At 38.2% G+C, this 24,872-nt stretch overlaps 1 protein-coding gene across 1 annotated transcript in view; it reads right to left on the bottom strand.

The window, feature by feature from the left end:
* The window catches only part of LOC102831973 (centrosomal protein of 192 kDa-like), a 228,395-nt gene that overhangs the window by 68,921 nt on the left and 134,602 nt on the right, over positions 1 to 24,872 (bottom strand). Inside the window, exons 18-27 of the mRNA XM_006876586.1 lie at positions 17,756 to 18,677; positions 14,773 to 14,921; positions 12,726 to 12,956; positions 10,738 to 10,863; positions 10,399 to 10,542; positions 10,212 to 10,275; positions 9,279 to 9,418; positions 9,084 to 9,176; positions 8,287 to 8,405; positions 7,360 to 7,536 (exon numbers count right to left, since the gene is read on the bottom strand). Of these exons, the coding sequence (XP_006876648.1) occupies positions 7,360 to 7,536; positions 8,287 to 8,405; positions 9,084 to 9,176; positions 9,279 to 9,418; positions 10,212 to 10,275; positions 10,399 to 10,542; positions 10,738 to 10,863; positions 12,726 to 12,956; positions 14,773 to 14,921; positions 17,756 to 18,677 (2,165 nt within the window). The remainder of the gene's footprint in view (positions 1 to 7,359; positions 7,537 to 8,286; positions 8,406 to 9,083; positions 9,177 to 9,278; positions 9,419 to 10,211; positions 10,276 to 10,398; positions 10,543 to 10,737; positions 10,864 to 12,725; positions 12,957 to 14,772; positions 14,922 to 17,755; positions 18,678 to 24,872) is intronic.

Genomic DNA, 24,872 nt, shown 5'->3' with positions numbered 1-24,872 from the left:
AAAGGACTTTAACAACAAAATACAGCGACAACCTATAGACTGGGAAAAAACTTTTGGGAAGCAAGTATCTGATATGGCTCTAATGTCCAGAATATATAGAGAGCATGTGGGTTAATGCACCAGACTGCAAAGCCGTTTGAACTGCAAGGTCGATGGTTCAATCTCACCAGCTGCTCCTCGGAAACCCTACACAGGGTTGCTATGTGTCAGAACCAACTCGATGGCACTTAACAACAACAACAAATACAAGTCAATAGTAAAAGTCAAACAATGCAATAAAAAATGCGTAAAGAATTGAACTGACATTTCTCCACAGACAATATAAAAATGGCTGATAAGAGCATAAAAAGATGTTCAATATAATTGCTGTGTTAAGTGTCGTTGAGTTGGTTTTGACTCATAGCGACCTTGTATGGAAAAGTTGGTGAGTTGGAATAACTGACCTAGTGATTTACAGTCCAGTGCTGACCTACAATACAACAATTGTTTGCCAAAAAACAAACAAGCTAACAGAAAAACAACAAATAGTGAAAATGTCTCTCACTGAAACTCTCATTCATTGCTGCTGGGAATGCAAAATAGTATAGATGCCTTGGAAAACAGTCTAGTGGTTCCTCAAAAAGCTAAACATAGAATTACCAGAAATTCCATACCTACGTATATCCCCAAAACACTTGAAAGCATGAACTGACACAGACACAGGTACACCAATATTCACAGCAGCTCTAAATTCACAATAGCAAAAAGGTGCAAACAACTTAAATGCCCATCATTGGATGAAGAGATAAACAAAATGTGACATATATACACATAATATAGACTACTATTCAGCCATAAAGAGAAATGAAGTTGTAATAGTGCCACCAAGTGGATGAACCTTGAAAAAACATGCTAAATGGAATACACTAAACATTGCCTTGAATCGCCTCAAAGTCACAGCAACCCTACTATATAGGGTTTACAAGGAATAGCAGCTGAGTTTGAACTGCCAACCTTGTAGTTCGAACTGATCTAGTGGTCCAGTGCTTTATCCTATAGCACCACATTATGGCTCCTACAAGACAAATATTCTAAGATTCCACTGATACAAAATATCTAGAATATACAATAGCAAAAAGATGGAGACAGCCCTAAGTGCCCATCAATTGAAGAATGGATAAACTGTGGTACATACACACAATGGAGTATCATGCTACCTTGAAGAACAACAAGAAAACTGTTAAGCCAGCACATAACATGGATGAGCCTTGAGGACATTATGTTGAGTGAAATTAGTCACAAAAGGACAAATACTGCATAGGACCACTATTGTAAAAAACCAAGTAAAAGAACCCATACTAACAGGGGGGTGAAAAAAAATTCTTTGCTGGTTACTGGGATGTGAGGGGTAGGGTGAGGGGAGGGAGGTGAAGGTGAAGCACAGGGTAGGGTATAGACACAGGACAGTTTGGGTACTGGTGAGGGGCAATACAAAAGAAGACGGTGGGGAATGAAGAACAAGGCAGATGGGAAAACAGTTAGGCAGGTTTGCATGGGGTAAGTTGGACAGAGGTAAATAATGATGTATGCATAACCTTAGAACAACAGGGCACTGGAATACAGGGATTGAGGCATGGTTGGAATGGGTAAAAGGGGGGAAATAATGTTAAGATGCTTGGCTGTCTTTTGAAACTTGGTGTCCCTTGTACACCACTGTAAAATAGAGACTTGCAGAGGAGAGAAAGGAATAGCCAGAAATATCACCATAGAAAGCCTGTAAGTCCGTCTTCTGCCTATAACTGATTGGAATACCTAAAATGGGGCTAACAGCATGCTCAGTGAAGGAGGCTTCCTGTGGAGCCTCTGCATTACATAAGCGTATATGTGGAATCCTGAACAGCATCCAGAATCTTCAGAGATGGGAAATCTCCACTTGAAAGGATAGGCAGACAAGCCAGGAGCAGCTAGAAGAACAGAAGATACTTCCTGAAAGAAAGACCAACAGGAAAAATACAAAACAATAACGGCAGTCCAACTGACTACTACAAAAATAAGCAAGTTGCTCTCCCAGGAGACATCAAGGCAACTGATCAGGTCCCCTCAGTGCAAACCCCCGTTCCAAGACTAAGAATCAATGGGAATAAACAAGCAGACATATGGTCTGACTAATGACCATGTTGGTCACTGATAAGGGGAAGTGAGGGAAAAACAGCAATGAAGTTGTGGGCTAAGTCCTACCACATTCAATAGACTCCTGTGAAGCTGGGTGAAGACCTGGTTGTCCAGCAGTATGGCAAGACCTGGGGACTACAGGGTCCAGAGTCAGTGACATAGCCACAGAAGACTAGTGTGGAGAGTGAAACATCCAGCTGATAAGAAGCGAAGGGATATGCACAAGAACACTCACACTTGCAGATAATATCCACTTGACCTGGCTTCAATGGCTGGATGATCAAAATTCAACTAGAAGAAGAAAGAAGAGGAAAAAGAGAGTAACCTGATACAATTTGATGAACTTAGACATACATCTATGGATGCAGTAGCTTAAAAGAGGGAACAAATCTTTATAGTGAGGATCATTCCCACCCCCTCAATACGCAGGGTAGACAGGGATGGGCAACTTGGACATTGGCTACCCAAAATACGGGGACTACAAAGGCAAGAAGTGACTGGATTACAAGCTTTCAAGAGGAAGCCTAAATTCAGAGAGTGCAGAGGAAGGTAGGCTCTCCAATGAGTAGTATCCAATTTGTCTAGGCAGGGCTGATGAAGGAAGATGGGGATAGGACTCTTGTAGTACAATAGTGAATAACTGCTATCAGGACTGACTGTGAGGGTTGGAAATGTAAAGGTAGACATTTTGTAGCAAAAGGAGGGGAGTGGTTGACTTTGCTCAGCATACAGATTGAATAAGTATGGTGAAATAGTACAACCCTGATACATACTTTTCCTAATTTTAAATCATTTGGTGTGCCTTGTTCTGATCGAACAACTGCCTCTTGATCTATACACAGGTTCCTCATAAGCACAGTTAAATGTTCTGGAATACTTATTCTCCACAATGTTGTCCCTAGCTTGTCACGAGGTACACAATCAAAAGCCTTTGAGTAGTCAATAAAGCATAGATAAACATCAAAAAAGAACTGATTGTGAGGGCTGTAAATGTAAAGGTAGACATTTTGTGGCAAGGAGGGGAGTGATTAACTTTGCAGTCTAGAAGGAGAGGTCCCTGGAACCATGAAGGGAGAAGAGTGGAGAGCAGGACCCTACCCAAAAAAGCAGTGATCCCTGAGATGGAGATGTACGGAAGGGATTGTAACCACGGTACTGAAACAATATACGATAGGATTAATGTAAAACTAATGTTCTCCCATGTAAACTATCACATAATTCACAATAAAACTTTGAAAAACAAAAAATATATATCTCTAGAATACAACAGCACTGTGGGTTAATGTGCTGGACAGCAATGTCGGTTTGAACTGCAAGGTCAGTGGTTCAAGCTCACCAGCTGCTCTTTGGAAACCCTATACAGAGTCTGTATGAGTCGGAAGAGATTTGACAACACTTAATGATAACAGCACAAAGTCCAAAGTTTATTATCGGGGTGGAATGAAAGGGAAAAGGGTGAATCACTGCTTAGAAAGCATTGAGTATCTCTTAATAGTGACAGAAAACTTAATAGTGACAGAATACTCACAATGGTTGCACATGATCAATGTAGTGCGTATCACTGAATTGCACAAATGAAAGTGCTGAACTGGTGAAAATTTTGTGATGTACATTTTTACCATAGGGGTGGGGAAGGTAGGGGAAGGAAAAACAGCAATCAGATACCATCTCACACCTACTGTATTGGCTACTGTAGTCCTGGTATTGCACTGTAGGATAAGCACTGGACCGCTAACTGAAAGGTCAGCAATTAAAACTCAACAGCAGCTCCTTGCAAACCCTATACAGGGTCGCTATGAATTAGAACTGACTTGACAGCACCACCATAGGCCTTCTAAATTAATAAGAGTCCTCATGTAGTGCTGTAGGATAAGCACTGTACTGCTAACCAACTGGACTCAGAACAGACTCAACAACACTTAACAGTAACAACATGATGGCTATTATAAGAAAAATGAAATAAGTGTTGGTGAGGATATGGAGAAACCGGAAACCTCATGCATTGCTGGTGGGGACGTAAAATGGTCAAGCCAGTGCAGAAATCAGTGTGCTGCTTCATTACCATAAGACTGAGGAGTTCCACTTCTAGATATATAGATACCCAGAAGATTTGAAAGTAGGTACTCAAACAGATACATGCATACCAATATTCACTGCAGTATTATTTCCAATAGTCAGAAGTTGGAAACAAAATAATTTTATTAACTCAAAGTTATCCATAATTTTCAGAGAAAGTAAATATAAAAATAAGATTAAATACACACATTCAAAATGAACTATGATAGAATATATCTGTTTCATTAGAGAGTTTACTATCTTACAGTACTATACTGTTAATTGCTTATTAATTTTCTTTCCTAATTTTTTCATAGTGCTTTCCATAGAAGGTCATTCCTGTTAAGTGCCATCGTGTTGGTCCCAACACACAGCGGTCTTCTGAGTATTGGGCTTCCAAGGAAGGGCTGGTGGGTTTGAACTACTGATGTGCAGGATAGCAATCCAATGCTTATCCTACAGCACCACACCAGGACTCCAGAGAAGGTCACTGTTGTTGCTTTTAAGTGCCACTGAGTTGGTTCTGACCCATAGCAACCCTGATTAGGGTTTCCAAGGAGTGGCTGGTGAGTTTGAACCACCAACCTTTCAGTTCAAATGACTTTGTTGTTGTTGTTGTTAAGTGCCATCGAGTCGGGTCCGACCCATAGCGACCCTGTACAGGGTTTCCGAGGGTGTAAATCTTTACGGGAGTAGAAAGCCTCATCTTTCTCCCGCGGAGCGGCTGGTAGTTTCGAACCGCTGACCTTAAGGTTCGCAGCCTGATTCGTAACCACTACGCTACCAGAGCTCCTTGCAGCGCATTAATACAAAGTGCCACACCAGGATTCCAGTCATAAATACTCATAATTGCCCAAATTTGGTAATCAGCTAAGAAATTACCAAAGAGTTTCAGAAAACTGACATTTATTTTTTTGTTACACTTTAAAAGAGAGGTGAGAACTTCAATTAAAAAACAAATTCATGGGGACTTCTGGCGCTTCCCTGACCGGGCAGCACAAGAGTAGACACTGGAGAGGGAGAGAAAGGAATAGTCAGAATCACCACACTAGAAGGCTTGTAAGTCCGTCTTCTGCCTATGACTGACTGGAATACCTAAAATGGGGCTACAGTGTACCCAGTGAACGAGGCTTCTTGCGGAGCCATTGCAATATATGAAACTATAGGTAGAAACCAGAACTACATCCAGATCTCCAGAGATAAGAAAGCTCCACTTGAAAGGACGAGCAGACCAGCCTGGAGTGGCTAGAAGAATAAAAGATACTTCGTGAAAGAAAGACCTGCAGGAAAAATGGAGGCAGATGGACTGTTACTACAAGGACAAACAAATCGCTTCCCTAGGAAACATCAAGGAAAGTGGCCAGGTCCTCTCAACGCAAACCCCCTTCCAAGACTAAGACTCAACAGAAATGCACGCTCTGATTGGTGACTGCACACATCACCGATAGGGGGAAGTGGGGTAAAAGCAGCAATGAAGTGGCAAGCTAAGCCCTACAATGTTCAGTGGACTTCTGTGGACCCAGCTGGGGACCTGGTTGGCAAGCAGTGTGAGGACACCTAGGGACTCGTGGGCCCAGAGTCAGTGGCGTGGCCACAGAGGACTCGAGAGGAGAGTAGAACTATCGGCTGACGGGAAAAGAGGGCATGTGCACAGGAGCGCCCACACTTGCAGATGATACCCACGTGACCTGGACCGGATGACTGGATGATTGGAGCTCAACCAGGAGAGGAAAGAAGAGGGGAAAAAAAAAAGAATGAGCTGATACAATCTGATGAACTTGACCTATACCTATGGAGCAGCAACTCAAAAGAAGGAACAAATCCTTACAGCAAGAAGCATTTACACCCCCTCCACACACAGAGTGGACCGAGACGGGCAACTTGGACATTGGATACTCAAATGGGGAGGGGGAGACTACAAAGGCAAGAAGTGACTGGCTTACAAGCCTTCAAGAGGGAACCTAATGCTAGGGAGCATGGAGGAAGGCAGAATCTCCAGTAGGTACTACTCAATCTGTCTGGGCGGAGCTGATGAAAGGAAATACAGATGGGTAATTTGTGATACTGTAGTGAATAATGCGTAACAGAACGGACTACGAGGGTTGGAAATGCAAAGGTAGACGTTTTGTAACAAGGAACGGAGTGATTAATTCTCCAGGTTAGGAGCAGAGGTCTCTGGGACCATCAAGGGAGAAGAGCTGAGAGCGGGACCCTACCCAGAGAAACAGAGATGCCTGAGATAGAGACAGAGACGACGATGTGGAATGATGAAGTGGCTGGGGACTTTGGACCCAGAGAGGGAAAACTGTGGGCCGAAAACTGGGGTGGGGTGGGGTGGGAAGTGTGTGTGTGGGGGGTTCTAGGATATACCCTTTGGTTGGTTGATGATGCATGGAGGGGATTGGAACCATGGCAATGAGATGATATACGATGGAATGAATGTAAGACTACGGTTCTCCCATGTAAACTGTCATATAATTCACAATAAAACATTAAAAAAAAACAAATTCATATAATAAGATTAAGAAAATTTAAGCATTCTAAAAACAGTAACCATAAAACTTTTTTTTTTTTTTTAAACTGCCTGTCACAGATAGTCAATACTCAGAGGCAAGGCTCAGAGGAAAGGAGAGCTAGAATCGCTCAGACCTGCCTCCCAGACTGGAGGGCAGCCTGGGGTTATTTAGGGGAAGAAAATCAGGGTTGCAGAACTTATGGAGGCATTATTGTGTTGTGTTTCCATTTCAGTAGTTAAGGTGGTCACATAGGTCAGAGGAGTTGCCTTTCTCATTAGGACCACAACTTCTTTGAAGAATAAAAATAAGTGATTAATCTTGTTAATTAAAAAAGGATAGGTTAATTATGGGGTAGTGACTGATTATGACAGGTAATTAGGGAAGACAGCTAGGTAGGTGGAGTGATTGATTATGGAGGAAAGAAAGGGAGGGAGCTATATTTAAACAATAGCCATCATACCAAAATAACTGTTTAGGTTCTATTTTAGTTTGGTCAAGTCAAAACTTTCCCAGTGCCCTCAATTTCTCAATGCTTTCATCTCCCTGTTTCAACAAGGTCATAATTCATACAGTAGAGGTTATCATTAGATTATAACAAAATCTTAGCACTTAGGAGTTCAGACATGTTTGTACTTACTGTGTTCTACCAAGAGGGACACCTCCCCAAGTCAGAAACTGCTTGTTGGATAAAATTGGTGGAGTATCTGAGCAGCAAGTTTCAAGAGTCTCGGGTTTATTTACTGAAAAAACTACTTCACCTTTTAACACAACTTCATATTGAGGTCCAAATGGCTGCACAAATATTTTCATGATCCTAAAAAAGAAAATAATTTTGTTTTACTGAATTCCCGTTATACAATTATATGAATTATACAATTCATTTGGTAAATACTGCCTGCATGCTTCCTCTGTCAAAGGACTGAGCTAGGTACTAAGGACACAGTCATTTCCACCCTTAGAGGTTATACTTAAGTGAAGAACACACACAAGGAAATAGACGATAACAATTCTATCTCAATAGTGAAATCTGAGAAGTTGATGGTATTATAGGAATATTATTTATAGGAATTTGGGACAAATCAAGGAAAGCTTCCAAGAGGAAGGCATTAACCTAGTGACATTACCAATGATAATAGAATTCTGACTCTAGGATCATATTCACTTATAATTTGGGTGCCAAAAAGCTATAAGCCTAGAAAAGGAATGGGGAAAAGTATCTTAAATGAATAACTTAAATGAGAATGTCACTAATGGTTAATTTGGAGAGAGAAGAAAAAGCTAATGAGAGCATCTAAATTGACGTTTTTAGTATTTACTTTTGTTAGAATATACTTAAAATAGTGATTTCTTAATTTCTAGTCAGCTAGTTTAAAAGGATATTTTTAGTAAATAAAAAGAGGACACCCTAAAGCTAAATGAAGAGGCTAAGGAGAGCTATGCCATGTATCTATTAGATAAAATAAAATATATAGTTTATTATTCAGGCTTAGAGAGAAGTAGATTTAACTAAATGGCTGTTTTCAAAGATGAATTAAACTTGTCATTATAAACAATTTTCTATTACCTTTTCTCACAGGCTTTGGAATCCTTTGGAGTAAATGAAACTGTAACTTCACGTTCTTCTCCAGGTTTAAGAAATAGATGTTCAGGGTCCACTGAAAAGTGACTTTCTAGTTCTGGGATCTAAATATTTACATAATTATAACTCAATGCCTACTTATGCAAATCCAGGTTTTATTCAGTTACTCTTTTAGTCTTAAGCCCTTTTTTCATGTACAGTGGAGTCTCTAAGGAGTCCTGGTAGCATACTACGTTATGAGTTAGGCTGCTAACCACAATGTCAGCAGTTTGAATCTACCAGTCATTTAGCAAGAGAAAGATGAGGGTTTCTGCTCCCATAAAGATTTTACATCCTCAGAAAACCTATATAGGGTGGCTATGAGTCAGAACCAACTCAGTGGCATACAACCATATACTACCAATGACTCTCTGTACCACTTTGTCTTGTTTTCTTGTAAAAAGAGACTTTACCCTTCTCTCCTCTCCCTAACAAACCTTATCCCTCATGCATTCCTAGTTCCTTATCACTAGCACCCATCAACTCACCATATGACTCAGAAATAATTATCTGTATACAAGGAACACTCTCAATTCTCCTCTTCCAGGTGGCATATGTATTCTCAAAATTAGACTAGAATTTGGTTCTTCTATTCAAAACATTAGATCTCAATGTTCAAGTAGCACATATTTTAAAAATACATGTACAAATTTTGATTCTCACAACAGTGACTGGGCAGGTAACACAGAAACCTTCAGATTGTAGTCTCTACAGAAATATATCACTTGGATAAAAATCCTTACCTTAATACTTAAACAAACTTCAATGTTCCCAGCATTTTTCAAAGGTAATTGCTGCTTTGTTGAAGAAGCCACACTGGCAAACAAATGCATGGTCTAGAGGATAGAATAAAACAGGCATTTAAGAAAAAATATCTTAATTCAAATGGAAGCACCTGAACATAGAGCAATAATGAGGAAAAAGAGAGTTGAGGATACCTGTAAGTCTTTTGGAGCATGTATCCTAGCTATTCCTATTCTTGCTCGAAGATTAACACTTTTTATAACTGGAGAAGGGTTTGGGCTATCAAGTTCTATATCAACTCTTGCCAGGAATTCTTCTGCTGAGTCCACAATCTCTATAATAGAACATTCTTTTAGTCCAGAGACCAGAGCTATTTAACTCTAAATACTACTAATGGACCAAAATAGTACCCCTAGCACAGTGGTTACAAATCAGGCTAATAACCTCAAGGTCAGCAGTTCGAAACTACCAGCTGTTGCATGGGAGAAAGATGAGGCTTTCTGCTCCCATGAAGATTTATAGCCTCGGAAACCCTGTGCAGGGTCACTATGAGTCGGAACCAACTCCATGGTACTTAACAACAACAATAACGGTAAAAATACAAAACAAACTTAGCCAATAAAACGTTTAAGGTATTTTAAAGAGAAATAGAAATAAATGGGAAAGGAGAAAAATGAAAGAAACAACAAAAGGAAGATTAAATGAGAGAAACAATCCCCTAAAGTTTTCAGGTTATATACCCCCTAGCTCAGGTTATATATCCCCCAGAACAGCAAGCCATCCATCTCATTTAAAAAAACAATTAAAAAAAAAAACTTGAAAAGTTACCCCCAGTATCACCAGGATGACACAAATGGCTTATGCTAAGCTGGTAACCAAAAGGTTGGCAGGTTGAATCCACCAGAAGCACTGTAGAAGAAACAGCCTGGAGATCTGCTCATGTAAATATTGTAGCCAAGAAAATACTATGAAGCAGTTCTACTCTGTAACATATGGATCTCCTAAGTCATAAATCATCAACCAAACAAAATCAACAACCAAAATATTTACATTTACTGATAGAGGAAATAGTCTTAATCTTGTTAACTGTAAAGTAAATCAATTCTCACAAAACATAAATGTAATACCTGAAAAGCAAGTCTGTTTCTTTGGATTATGGAATAGAATCCAAATTATCAGATATTCTGGATCCTGGAGAAAACAAACAAACAAACACACACTGGCATTAAGATTAAGATCTTAATAGAAGAAAGACAGTTTGGAAATGTAACTTCATCCTTAATTTTAAGCCAGTTCTTCACTATTCCCATATACCTGTCCATCATAACTGGCTGGCATCACATGATTTATCACAGATGGAGCTGCTAGCTGAGCAATCACATCGACATAGGGAGGATCTTTTAAAGAAGCATCAACTGGTTCCTTAGAAAATGTGAAGCAGTGCCAGGCAATGGCATTCTGTTCAGAAACAAAATAATCTATTTCAGAAAAGCTGATAATGCAATGTTAAACTACCATTCTAAAAATCTAGAGTGATTAATAAAAAAAAAGTTTACTTTCATAGAAAAAAATTAACCAAGAATAGTATTGGCAATGTCTATATTCCAAATCAATAAACTTTTTAAGATTTCCTACTATACTTTCCATACTCACAGCATTAATAACAAGTCTGACCGGCACAGTTGCATGCGTCCTGTTTATCATTTTTAATGGGAGAGCTTTCCAGCTTCCATAAGTCAAGTCACCAAAGTCAAGAAGGTCTTTCTTTTCTGTTTCTACCTAATGACAAAATTTTTAAATAAGTATCAATATATCACAAATTAAGGAGTCCTGGTGTGGGCTGTAGCATAATCATTGATCTACTTGTTGCAAAGTCAACAGTTTAAACCCACCAGCTGCTCCTCAGAAACACTATACAGGATCATTATGAGTTGGAACTAAGTCAATGGCACTTAACAAAAATAACCACAAATTAAGAGTTAGTAAAACGTTCCTAAATTTTCCCAGGCAGCTTTTCTATTTTCTACGAAAATACAAGGTAAGTTCTCCTTTTGAGGTAGCCTATTGGACTGCTAAGGAGCCATGGTAGGGCAATGGTTATGCTTTGGGCTGCTAACCATAAGGTCAGAAGTTCGAATCCAATAGCTGTTCTGCAGAAAGGCAAAAAAAAAAGAGAGAGAGAGAGGAGACTTTTTGCTCCTGTAAAGATTTATAGCCTTGGAAACCCTACACAGGGCTTCTATGAATCAGAACTGACCTGATGGCACACAGCAGTAGCATTGGACTGCTAATCATAAGGTTGGTAGCTCAAACCCACCAGTTGTTCCTCAGAAACCTAATAAAGGTTTCTACAAATTGGAACCAACTCAACAGCACTTAACAAAAACATGTACCAAAATATACTCCAGAGCAAAGGAGCATTTTAACTGCTGCTACTTTGAAAACATTTAACCACACTGACAATTTTATAAAGTACATAAATATCCTTTCAATGAGTTTTATTGTTAGAATTCATTTCAAAACATATATTGGCATTTTCAGATTTAATACAAATTTCTAAAAACATTGATGTTTAAAACTCTATCAAAACGGATATACGAAAAGTGAAAAACATTTAAAATTATGCCTACAGCATCCCAAGTACTATTCTAGGTGTTCACTCGTGATAGATTTTTCTAAACATTGGGACCACAGATCACCTGAATAGTGACCCTTGAACTGCTGCACCAACTTAACAACAACAACAAAAATCATTATTGGCCTAGTCAAACATAAAATAAGGGGAAATCAAACTCAGACTGGCTAGTGGAAGCTGACTTCTCTAGTGGCCCATGAGGTTTCTGGGTAAGATATGATTTGAAGCCTGCTGCATTCTATTTGATGTATTTGCTCTTGTTGTTAAGTGCCACGGAGTCAGTTCTGACCCATAGCAACCTTGTATAGGGTTTCTGAGAAGTGGCTGGTGAGCTTGAACTGCCAACCTTACGGTTCAAAACAACCTTGCAACTTGATGTATAATGCCTAGAAATTCAGAGATGTCCTTTTTCATGAGAAGGGAGCTAGATTAACTCTGGGAAACAACAATAAAGCTTGGCCAGATAGGTCCTAGTATGGAACTTCAAGCTCACTGACCCCTCTAGTGCCTCCCAGCATTTCCACAAAGGGCTCTCAGGACACTTTCACAAACCAGAACACACAAGCTTCCTACAACAAGGAACAGTGCCAATGAAAGTGAGCTGACATACAAAAATTTAAATTAATTAAAATACTAGATACCGCATGAAGTGTAGCATATTGGTTATGAGTCAGGCTGCTAAACTCAGGTCAGCAGTTCAAAATTACCAGTCACTCTTGCTGGAGAAAGATGAGGCTTTCTGCTCCCATAAAGATTTACAGCCATGGAAACCCTAAGCAGGGTTGCTATGAGTCAGAACTGACTCCATGGTATACCACCACCCCCATAAAACAATAGAAATAATTTTAAATTTCTGATGGAAAAATATTAAGAACTGCTAATTAATTGAAACTAACTTGGTGCCACATTTAACTGCAAATTCACTATTCCCAAATACTATTTTTAGGATTAATCAGCCTTTATCAAAATGTTAAGACACTGCAAAGATTTACTTATAGACATTTACCTCTATAATAGGGGTCTCTGCAACAGCAGTGAGAATGACTCTATTGGCTAAGGCTTCAGCTTGTACTATTGTTTCAGCATCTGCTGAAAATGGCCAAGCAGCAACACTGAATATACATCTGAAAATCCCAGGACTGGATGGTATAAAAAGTACTTTTATCTCTTCTGTGGCGTGAGGTCTTACAATGACTTTATTCTTGAAAACTAAACATGGATACATTGAAAGATCCACCTGTAAAAGAGCCACATGGTTCATTCACAAATAGCTTCCCATGGAAAAAGCAAGCAACATCAACTACTTTTTATTTTTCCTAGTCACTCAAACAAAAATATCTACACATTTTAATGCCTCTTCAAAAGTATTCAAATCTTATAACTTATTATGTTTAAAGTACAAATGGTCAATTGAGCTGTTCTCTCAGAGTTAAAATTTACTATGTTCTTTGTCAATTGCAGAGTAAGCAAATTTAGCTATACCCTCACTTTCCTTAAAAAGCACTGAAAATAGGAGCACTTCACAGGCCTATAAATTTTCTTTAATCCATTTTGCCACCAGAGATAAACCAATCATATTGTTATGGATAATAAATCTGATTTAACCAAGCTGTAACTAAAGGGGAAAATGATAAACTCAGTAGACCTTGGCCCTGATACTCATTCTGCTATTATAAAATATCAGGGTACCTTAGATAAATGAATTTAATTACTCTGGGACATATTTCTAAAAAATATAGGAGTGAAACTGATCTCTAAGTTTAGGCCTCACAGTCTATGATTATGACCAACTTCGATTCCCACCCCAAATGGGAACTTATTTTGGACTCCCACTTCCATGGATAACACTACGTTCTAGCTGCTCCTGCAAAGTCCTCAAATCTCATTTCCTTCTATCCTCACTACTTGCCACTTCCAATTACCTGCTTCTCCTCTAACCTCAATATCTGAAAGTTAAGAAAAGGCTAAGTAAAGAGAGAGGCAGGATAAAGAAAATCTTATTTTACCAGAAAATAAATGCAAATAGAATGTAAGAGGGCAGAGTGAATCTATCTACCAATATTGGTTTGCAAGTACCAGCAGCAACATGAAGCATTCGAAAACAGTGGCTGCTGACCAAATTTACCACCTTTCCTACCTACCAACTTTCAAATGGTCACTGTAATCAGAAAAGGAGTATTATTTAGATTCTAAAATTTTACCACGTGTAACTAACTGACCATAAGAGAGGCCCTTGCTAAAATAATTTATATTAAAACTGTAATTTTAGGTATTTAAAAAGAGCATGTAAGAAGATTATCGGTACATTGTTGTTGTTAGGCATCGACTCAGAGTGACCCTGTTACAGGGTTTCCAAAGAGCAGCTGGGAGGTGTGAACTGCCCACCTTGCGGTTAACAGTCCAGTACTTATACTACAGTGCCACACCGGGATACACCTTATTAAATAAAGAGTAACATCTTTCTTTTCTTTTGTGATAATTGACAGTAATTTCTTTCCAATCACATTTAACAAAATGTCCACTAAGTTGTTGTTTGTTGTTGTTAAGGGCCATCAAGTAGGTTCAGACTCCTAGAGACTCTGTATAGAGTTTCTGAGGCTTTAAATCTTCGTGGGAGCAGAAAGCCTCATCTTTCTCCTGTTGAACAGCTAGAGGGCTTAAATGCGGACCTTGTGGTTCACAGTCCAGTGTCTAGCGTACGGAGTTAGCTCTACAAGTAGAGGCCAGACACTCAAGAGAATTCATTGATTTAAATAGCACTAAAAGCAAGTATGCATGCTTTTATAAGTAAATAGCAATGAAACAATATTTAAAGGTAATAAAGAATGAAACATAAAAAGTAACATACAGATTTCACTTCTTATACTGGAAGCACTACAACCAAAAGGAGGTCAAGAAATTGTATTGTTCCAAAGACTGTGTACAGGGTATAAAAATACAAAGGACTGGGCAAGATTCCCTATTGTAAAAGAAATTACTAGAGAAAGGAGAAATCAAAAACTTAATCATAAAGTAAATATTAAAGTCAAATGGGAAAGATACACAAAGCTTACCTTTTCACCATTAACACTGACACTGAGCACCCTAATGCTGACCTGTACCCAGTGGTCAGCTGGATTCAAGACACTGAGATGGGTTTGGGAAACAATACCAACACAGCAAGCATGAGGAAACTTCAATTCCTCAGGTACTCTTACATTCCCTAGATAAGAATAAAGCATAATGAAAATGTAGATTATATTAAACACATGATTAGAAGTGCAACTGGTTAGATACAAATTTATCATAGAAACCCATTTATTTATTCTCAGGAATCCTTGACTGATGCAAATGGTTAATGCACTCAGTTGCTTACTGAAAGGTTGGTGGTTTGAGTGAAACTAGAGGCACCAAACAAGACCTAGTGATAAGCTTCTAAAAGTTCAGTCACTGGAGACTCTACAGAGCACAGCTCTAATGTGACACAAATTGGGTCGCCATGATTTGAAATCAACTCAATGACAAGTTTGGTTTTGGTTTATTTGTATAAGTGCCTTAAATTTATAAGGAACCTTGAAATTACATGAGGGTAAACTAGGGTCCCAGTTCATTCATGCACAGATTTATTCCAAACAAATGGGCTTAAACGTATCTCTGTGATCAGTGGATGGCAGCAGACAAATTCTCTCAGTAACATATTTGCCTAAGACTTGTTAGGGTGTCTTCAAAAATAAGGCCCAATCAAAACAGAGGCTTCCAAGGGGATCTGCTGGTCCAGTTAAATTGAAATTGACTTAATAGCAAGTTTGGTTTTATTTGTATAAGTGCCTTAAATCTATAAAGAACTTTAAAACTGTACAAGGGTAAATAAAAAAGTATTGCTACTAGGGTTCCAGTTCACTCATGCACAGATTCATTCCAAACAAAATGCGATTAAACATTCTTTCAAATTTTCTGTGATCAGTGGATGGCAGCAGACAAATTTTCTCAGTAACACATTTGCCTAAGTCTTGTTAGAGTATCTTCAAAAACAAGGTGCAATCAAAACAGTGGCTTCCAAAGGGATCTGCTGGGCCAGTTACATTCAAAGCAGAGAGGTCAGCTTAGAAGGTTATGTTGACTGTTTTTAAAGAATCCATTGGGGTAACCTTAATAGATATTCTCAAAGAACACAGGATGTTCATGGGGGATTTTTATGAAGTTTCAAGAAAATTGCATGGGTGAGAAAAAGGCCAGGAAAACTGTGCTGAGCAATTCTTTCCTATCACAACAACGAACCTCCTGATTCTATAAGGGTAAGAAGTACTGTTCTATGAGAATTTCCTTAGAAAGCTTGCCCTTTGCACTCTACAGTCCTAATATTGCTCCTTCAGATTTCTTTTTTGCTCCCAAAATTCAAAGATCACTGAAAAGGGGCTGAATTGAGTCTGTCGAGGATACCAAAACTACCGTTTTGAAATGGTATAAAATCAAAGGTGCAGAGTTCTTCAGGGACAGCTAAGAGAGATGGAAACAGCATACCTTCAGAAGTATACAGACTAGGTTCAGAAACAATAGCTTCACATTTTGATATTTTCATTTAATAAATATTTCTATGATTGTTTAACAGTACTTTTGGTATTACCCTCATATAAGCTTCAGAATAGTCCTGCCCACAATTTTGTCTTCTGCACCCAAAATCCATTAAAATTGGCCAAGCTCATGATTTCCAGCTAATCAACTCTGAAATTATAACTTGGTAATCATCTCTTCATTTTTTTTTTTCCTCACAAACTATAACCACTGTCTCTAACCTCAGAAGAAACTACAGTGGCTACAACTTCAAGATGTGCCTACATACATTGTTATTCCTGTTAAGTGCCATGGAGTCAGTTCCGACCCATAATAACCTTGTATACTGTTCCCAAGGAGCGGCTGGTGAGATTGAACCACCGACCTTGCGGTTCAAACCAGCCTTGCAGTCAAGTGCTTATCTACCAGGACTCCATGTACCTACTTTGGAGTGTATAAAAACAACTGCCAATACTTAACCATCCTTATGCTGTTACTTCGGACTTTCTTCCCTCTTTTTTATAAGGAAAAGGCAGTAGAGGAAAAAATAACACTCCTGCACCCATGCATCTGTTATCAGAAAAAGTACAGTGTACATTTCTAGCTTAGCAGATTGACCATGATCAGGAACAACCACAGAGAAACAAGTGGACTTGAAAGAGAGTCAGGGTATAGTTCAGCCACTACACAGTCGAGTAGAAGTGTTGTCATTCACTGCCTCACAGTTACTCTTGGATGCCATAACAAAAAATAGCACAAGTGGGTAGATTTAAAGAAATGGAATTTATTGTCTTGCAAATCTGGAGACTACAAGTGCAAATTTACTAGGACTAGATAGTCTCCTTCCTTTCCCCCTTCTCTGTGGGTTGTAGAAGAAGATCCTTGTATCTTTCTGCTGCTATCAATTCTTGGCATTCTTGCACTTGCAGATGCATCTGCTGTGCAGTCTATTGTCTATTCTGATCTTTTTATAAGACACCAATCAGAAGAGATTAGATTTACAACCCACCGTACTCTGATATGATATCATTAATGTAACAAAAGAAAATCCCTATTTCTAAACAGGATCATATTTACGATACAGAAGCTAGAAACTCAATATTACTTTCTGGGGGACACAAATAAATCCATAACACTCTCGAAAAGACTTAAAAGGTGAAAGGTTACTCATTCATTCAGGAATCTAACTCTAACCTGGATATTTCTTAGTTGAAAGAACAGCAGAAACCCAAGGCTGAGAAAAGAGAGCAATAAGGAAGATAGAAGCATAAAGAACTTTTCATCTGCATGAATTTTAGACTTTTTTAATGGCAATTTTTCAGGGATTCTGACACAGATGTATACATGACCTATTTTCAACTCCGAATAAAGGAAAAAGTCTAATACTAAAAGAAATTAAGGCCAACCAGTATTATCTTCACACACGTTAGCTTTGTGGTCTTGTTTTAAAAAACTCAATTTTTAAATAATAGCAACAATGAGCAATAACAGAGAAAAGTATCTTACCAACTTCTGGCATCCTTCCTGAATCCCATGGTCCAATTCCACAGCTTGTAGTAACAGACTGCACAGGAAGAGGTTTTGCTGTACTTAGAAGATTCTGACTTAAGGCATTCGAATATGAGTTATATAGGGAAGCAGTGCCCATCAATCCAGAACTTAAATTTTGTCCTAGACAAATTCCTACAGCCACTGAGTTCTGAACACGTGTATCCGGTAGATCAGGATGAGGACAGCCTCCTAAGAAACCACATACTGTAGCACCACCAACATGACACGGAGGCAAAGCAACATTTCCAGCTGAAGGCAGGGCCCCCAAATATTGCTGGGCAAAAGGTGTGGTGGTCGGAGAACGTCCAGTCAAGAGTACAGGGACAGCAGCAGACAAGTGCTGCATGTCAGGAGCAGAGCCACAGCTGTTAAAGCTGGTGATAGGTGCACACTGGTTGCCAGGTACCATCTGGTTAGGAATTTGGCCATTTAATTCACTGTTGGGTGTGAACTTATCTTTAGAAGTCATTCTTAAATCTTTGTTAACAGATTCTGGGCATGATATGGAGAGATCAGCAGTATTTGACAAAGTCTGATGGCTGAGACATGACCTTCTGGGTAAAGCCATATTATTCTGGCCCAATTCATGAGAGTTTGATACCATATCTAAAGGGCTGGTTTCAGAGAAATCTCCGCTTTGGGAAGAAGAATCTTTACACACTCTCAAATTAGGTTTTACATCTTCAGTTTTGCTACTCAGAAGAGCAGTTTCAGTCACTTTTTTCTTATCCAAGTTGTTCTGAATAACATAAGATAACGTTCTTGTTTCTTTTCCTTGAAATGGGACATTTTCTTTCAAATTTTCCACAGTGTGTTCCTCTAATGGTGTTGGACTGGCACAAATAATTGTGGTGCTCAACTCACTGGTGATATCATTCTGAGTGTAAGAAAAAATTTCTTAAGTAGTCCACACCTAAACCAAGTATTATAAATGTAAAAACCATGCTGAAATAACCTTAAATAATATAATAAAAAGGTGTACATAATATTATTTCTCTGAAAATTTTTATTTATACAAAAGTCGTTTTGTAGCTGTGAAATGCAGGTTTAGAAGTTCAAAATTTTACATTCATTTATTTTGTAAAAATAATTATAATGAGTAAACTAAATAGACAATTGTTGTTGTGGTTGCTAAATGCCATTGAGCTGGTCTGACTCATAGTGACACTGTATAGGGTTTCCAGGGAGCAGCTGATGAGACTGAACTGCCAAACTTGTGGTTCAAACCAACCTTTCAGTCCACTGTTTTATCCCACAGAGTTTATAGCAATTATGTCTCCGAAAACATTTACATAAATAAAGGAATGGAGACAAGTAATTTTTTTTCATTTTAAGGAATTTTTTACAATATTAATAAAAATCTAATTAATGACAAAGGGGGAGTGAGCAGGCTTTCAAATGAAGTTAACCTGAGATTAGGAATCAACACAAAGTCAATGCAGTCTCCATATCCCTGACTTGTCTATACTGCTATGTGTGCTTAAAAACTAGAAGACGTCTTTTCCAATGTCTAAACTCAGTGGTTCTACTTTGTTAAGTATGAAGCATGGTAGGCACTTTAGGATCAGTACTGGACTTTGAAATACAAGGTTAGCAGTTCAAACCCACCAGTTGCTCTTCAGAAACTCTACACAGGGTTGCTGAGTAAAACTGACTTGATGACGCTTAACAACAATGTGAGTTGTGCTCATATATTCATTTCTTTATAGTACACAACCTGAAATATAGCATGCATAACTTTCAAGGTAACATTTACAATACTGTGATAAGGACTAGATGGAATTTATATACAATCTAAAATATTCTTACCCTTTACTGACAATTATTTTTGACACAATTATTTCATGGACCAAAGCTGTAGAAACAAAGTAAGAAGCAAAGACCAGATTTTTTTGTCAGTTGCCAATCAATGCCCATAAGAGCAGCAGTCAAGCAATCAAGCAACACATTGAAAGGGGAAGATCTGCTGCAAAACACCTCTCTAAAGTTTTAAAAAAGTAAAGATGCCACTTTGATGACCAAACATATAGTCTTTTCCAGTCTCAGATGTATGAAAAATACCAGTCTCATATGCATACAAAAGTTAAACAACAAAGAAAAACTGATGCATTCGAACTGTGGTATTGGCAAAGAATACTGAATATACCATGAATTGCCGAAAAATTAACCTGTTTTCTTTCTAATAAAATGAAGGAACTCCTTAATGAGACAACTGACACAGTAATCACAATAACAAATTAAAACATAATAATTGCCATGAAGATGGTTCAGGACTGGCAGTGCCTCATTTAAAAGGATGCTGATCTTGAATTGAAGCTGACTCAACAGTAACTAACAACAACATAGCTAATATTAAAAAGTAATAAAAATGAATATATATTCAGTGTTTATTTATGAGGTGCAAATCACTACTCACATTATTTTCCTCTTTATAGATGAAGAAACAGACTAAGGAATGTTTAATAATTTGTGTGAGGCAGTAGCAGAGAAGGGCTATCTGACTCTAATAATGTAAAGATCTAATATGAAACAACGTTAAAAACAGTTTTCCAGCAACAAAGAAAAACATATATTTACACCAATGTTCACTGTATAATGATTCACAATAGTCAAAAGGTAGAAACCATCTGAATGCTCCTAATGGATTAATGGAATAGATAAACAAAATGTGATATATACCTACAATGGAATTCTACTCAGTCAGAAAGAAAAATGATGTCTTAATGCATGCTACAACATGGATGAAGCTAGAAGAGTGAAATAAAGCAATCACAAAAGGACAAATCTTGTAATCTTGCATGACCTCACTTATATGAAAACACAAGAACAACAGCAACAACAAAAATCACATATAAAGTTACATTATGTATGCATGAATACTTGTGCATAGGTATCTATACGTATGTATGCATGCATCCATATATATATATGGATGTGTGTGTGTGCATGTATATAAACTAGTATATATAATAAAGCACATAGGGGGCACAGTTACATTTGCAGGATTGATTTTCTGGATTTGAAGACCATAGTCTTATGAGACAACTTGGTTAATTGACATAACATCATGCATAAAGTTTATGTGCTATATCCTAGTTTTGTGAGAAGTGTCTAGGGTCTTACAAGTTTGCAAACAACTATTGGTCTCTACTTGTCTAGAACAAAAAAAAAAAAAAAAAAAGGAAAACTGACTCAAAAAACAACCTATTTACAGGACTAATGTCTATACAAACCATGCTATCATCTACCCTGAGACCAAAACTAGATGTAGCCTAGCTACAATTACTGATCACTTTGACAGCACATCACCACCACCACCACCCTATGAAGAGTCGCTATGAGTTGGAACCGAATCCATGGTCCATAACAACAACAACAACAACAATATATGGACCTTTATTTGAAGGGGAAGAAAATATGGAACGGTACTTACTAACAACAACTTACCAAAGTATAGTTGTTGTTGTTGTTGTTAAGTGCCGTCAAGTCGGTTCCGACCCATAGCGACCCTGTACAGGGTTTCCGAGGATGTAAATCTTTACGGGAGTAGAAAGCCTCATCTTTCTCCCGCGGAGCAGCTGGTAATTTCGAACTGCTGACCTTAAGGTTCACAGTCCGATTCGTAACCACTATGCTACCAGAGCTACCATAGTATTGAGATACCCTTTAAACCTTAAAACAAAACTAGCCCATGGTTGTCTTTTAGTTAAGTAAAAGACTGACTGACTCATAAAATAATGAATACTGCCAGTGAATACTGTGCATCATTAAAAGATCATCTGCTGTTGTTGTTAAGTGCCATTGAAACAGATGATTAAAAAATACTTTAAAGCAAAAATGAAAAGGTATGAGGACAGGAAAACCAGATTACTGAAAACAAAACATTCAGAATGAAATGAGAATGCTGATACACTGTATAAAAAAGGTAATCTATGTCACTAAATGATCTGTGTAGCAATTGTTAAATGAGAAAATAATTTGTTGCATGAATTTTCACCAGAAACACAATAAATTATCACTAAGAAACACACACACACACACACACACACACACACACACACACACAGAGGCAAATATACAGAGGACTAGGTTTATTAGCTATTACCAGACGCAGAAGAGATTGGAAAGAGAGAATTACTGCTTCTGGAGCGCAGACAGTGATGGAAAACAAATCATATTGAAGGGCTGGAGAACCAAATTAATGTAATTGATGTTAAGTTCTACATTGATAAAAAGTAGAATTGGCAAATGTTGCATAATAGATAAATTTAAAGTGCTCTGGTAGCACAGTGTATTATGATAAGGTGTCTGTTACATTGCTTTATTAAATTCCCACTTTAGAAATGAAAATGTCCAGTGATATGTTGTTTACAGGAAGCACTGTTACTTCCTTGAGTTTCACTATAATCTAAAAGCGTTTCCTTCAGGAATCTGACTTTCTGTAAGTTATACCTTTCCATTGAAAGTTCACAAAGCATGTCAGAGTAAATATACTGCCAGGCAGAATGCGGGTCCTAAAAAAGCCCCAGAAGTTACACTCATCTCCAAATACTATAAGGGATGTGCTGGTCAACAAGCATCTGCCAGGGCAGGTGGTAGGAAGTACTGCCAAAGTACTGAACCACTGATGTCAGTAAGGGTGCCTGAGTTCACAGTCATAGGGCTAGGTGGGTGCAGTTATCCTAACAAGTGGCAAGGCAGGATGGCATTCAAGTCTTGTGCCCCAAGTCAGGGAGACATTTCACAGAATGTGGCATGCCTGGGGCAGAAGAGATGGACCACTAACACTAATATTGTTCAATCTGTAAATGCAAATGAAATCAAGGATGGATGACTAGCAGGCTAGTTTTAAAAAATCACGTTGGTGTGCCCAGTTTCCAGGTCTGTGCCATGTTTGCACCTGGAACACATGGACTGAGGAGAAGCCAGTGCTCAAAATAATAATTTCCTTAGTACTTACCTAAAGGGACCAATGGCCATTTAATTTATGACAGTGTGCTGGGGAAAGGGTATACCCAAACATTTCAAGCATTCATTGTCAATAATTTAAAAATATTAATTACATGTTGAAATGAAAATATTTTGGATATATTGGGTCAAATAAAACATATTATTGAGTTAAAAAGTAAGGGTGCAGTACGTTTACATTAATGGTGAACGAACAATTCATAAAAGGAGGTACGAATGGTTGTATAATTTGAAAATTTAAATCAATGTCAGTTAGTCATATATGTAGAAATTATTGAATTGGCAGTTCTACAGTATAAATTCTCAATAACAACAAAATACAATAAATGAAGGGGGGAAAAAAAAAGAAAAGGCATGAAACTATACAAGGATATTCTTTACCACCATTCCCAGTTAATATTGTGCTGGAAATCCTAGCCAGAGCTATAAAGCAAGAAAGGGAAATAAAGGCATACAAATTAGCAAAAAAAGACAAACTCTCTCTACTTGCTAACATGGGCGTCTATACATAGAAAATCCCAAGATTCAGCAAGAAAATTACTGGAACTAATTGAAAATTCAAGAGATAATTGGATAGGATATACCATATTCATGGGTAGGAAGACTTCTTAAAATTGTGAAAATGTGAATTCTATTCAAGATGATCTACAAATATAATATTTACTTGATATGGCTTTGCTATCCAAGACTCTCTTAATCTCCCACCAAGTGATTGGGTGGGACCACAAAAATAAGGTATACAGAACTCTAAGGCTGGAATTAGTTTGTTTTGCCATACTGCTAGGCTTGAAAGAAGCCATCTCAGAAGCAGGAACAGAAGATCCAAGGACTAACAAGAAAGAAGAGCATGAGTTGAGTATGAGATCCCTACCGAGAAAAGAGATAAGAGGAGAGGTGGTGGCAGAGGCTTCTAAGGCTCCTGGACTGAGCAAAGCTGAGTACTTACGGAGGCTAGTTTGCTGAATATTCCCTTTGGGCATTTACAGACTGGTTAAAGGATTTGGTAACAATGAACCCAGCAATGCAGATGCCAAGGGGCCCCATGGCTGAGAGGCCAAAGACAAGAGTGAGGTGTGCCTGCAGTATGGCAGACAAGAGGCCTTCCTGACTGGAAAACTGCTGCATCCTGACTGGTTTTTCAATCCTGAATTGTAACCTGTTCACTTCCCTTGTAAACTTCATAATCGTGGTTATTGTTATGAGTTCTGTTTAGCAATTGCAGTAGATTGTTGAACCCAGATGTAAAGCAAAGTGCTGTGGGAGGGATGATTGGTGTCAGAATAGGGTAAAGAGAGTTGTAGAGTGCAGGCAGGCTGACCTTTGCTTCATAGGAATCAGCCTTGGGCTGATTTTGAGTTTCATTTTCCTTCCCCCTTGTGAAACCAGAGGAAGTCTGGCATAGTCTGAACAAAAACCAACACACGGTTTTTGCAAATCCAGATTTCAAATGACTCTTTAAAGAAAAAGTAAAACTAATCACCAACTTTATATGGAAAGGGAAGAGACCCCCAAAAAATACTACTACAGAAGAACAAAGTAAGAGGCATCCCCCTTCTCCATCTTAAAATTTACTACAGTCAAAACAGTACTACTACAAGGATAGACACATAAACCAATGGAACGGAAGTTAGAACCCAGAAATAAATCCACCCACCAACGGAACAACTAATGTTTGACAAAGGGCTAAAACTATTTAAATAGGGAGGAGATAATCTATTTAACAAATGGTGCTGTCAAACATGGATATCCATTTGCAGAAAAATGAAACAAGGTCCAAATCTTATAGCATATTATATAAAAAGAACCTACAGATGGGATATCAAATTAGTGTAAAACCTAAAACGAAAAAACCCATTAATGAAAAATTAGGGACAAACTTAAGAGCCCTAATACATGGTATGGGAGCACTGGTGATTGTAGTTACACGCTGGACTGTTAACCACAGGGTACAGGATTCAAATCTACAAGCTGCTCCAAGGGAGAAAGATACGGCTTTCTGGTCCCCTAGAGATTTAAAGCCTTACAAATACTAAACAGGGCGGCAATGCAACTATTTTCCAAATTTCTTGGCATGGATGAATGAGCACCTTCAGTGCTGTATCAG

This window comes from Chrysochloris asiatica, unplaced genomic scaffold, assembly GCF_000296735.1.
Source record: "Chrysochloris asiatica unplaced genomic scaffold, ChrAsi1.0 scaffold00392, whole genome shotgun sequence".
Classification (NCBI taxonomy): Eukaryota; Metazoa; Chordata; class Mammalia; order Afrosoricida; family Chrysochloridae; genus Chrysochloris; species Chrysochloris asiatica.
Note: the sequence above shows the minus strand (reverse complement) of the source record. Positions and strands in the feature narration are given on the sequence as shown.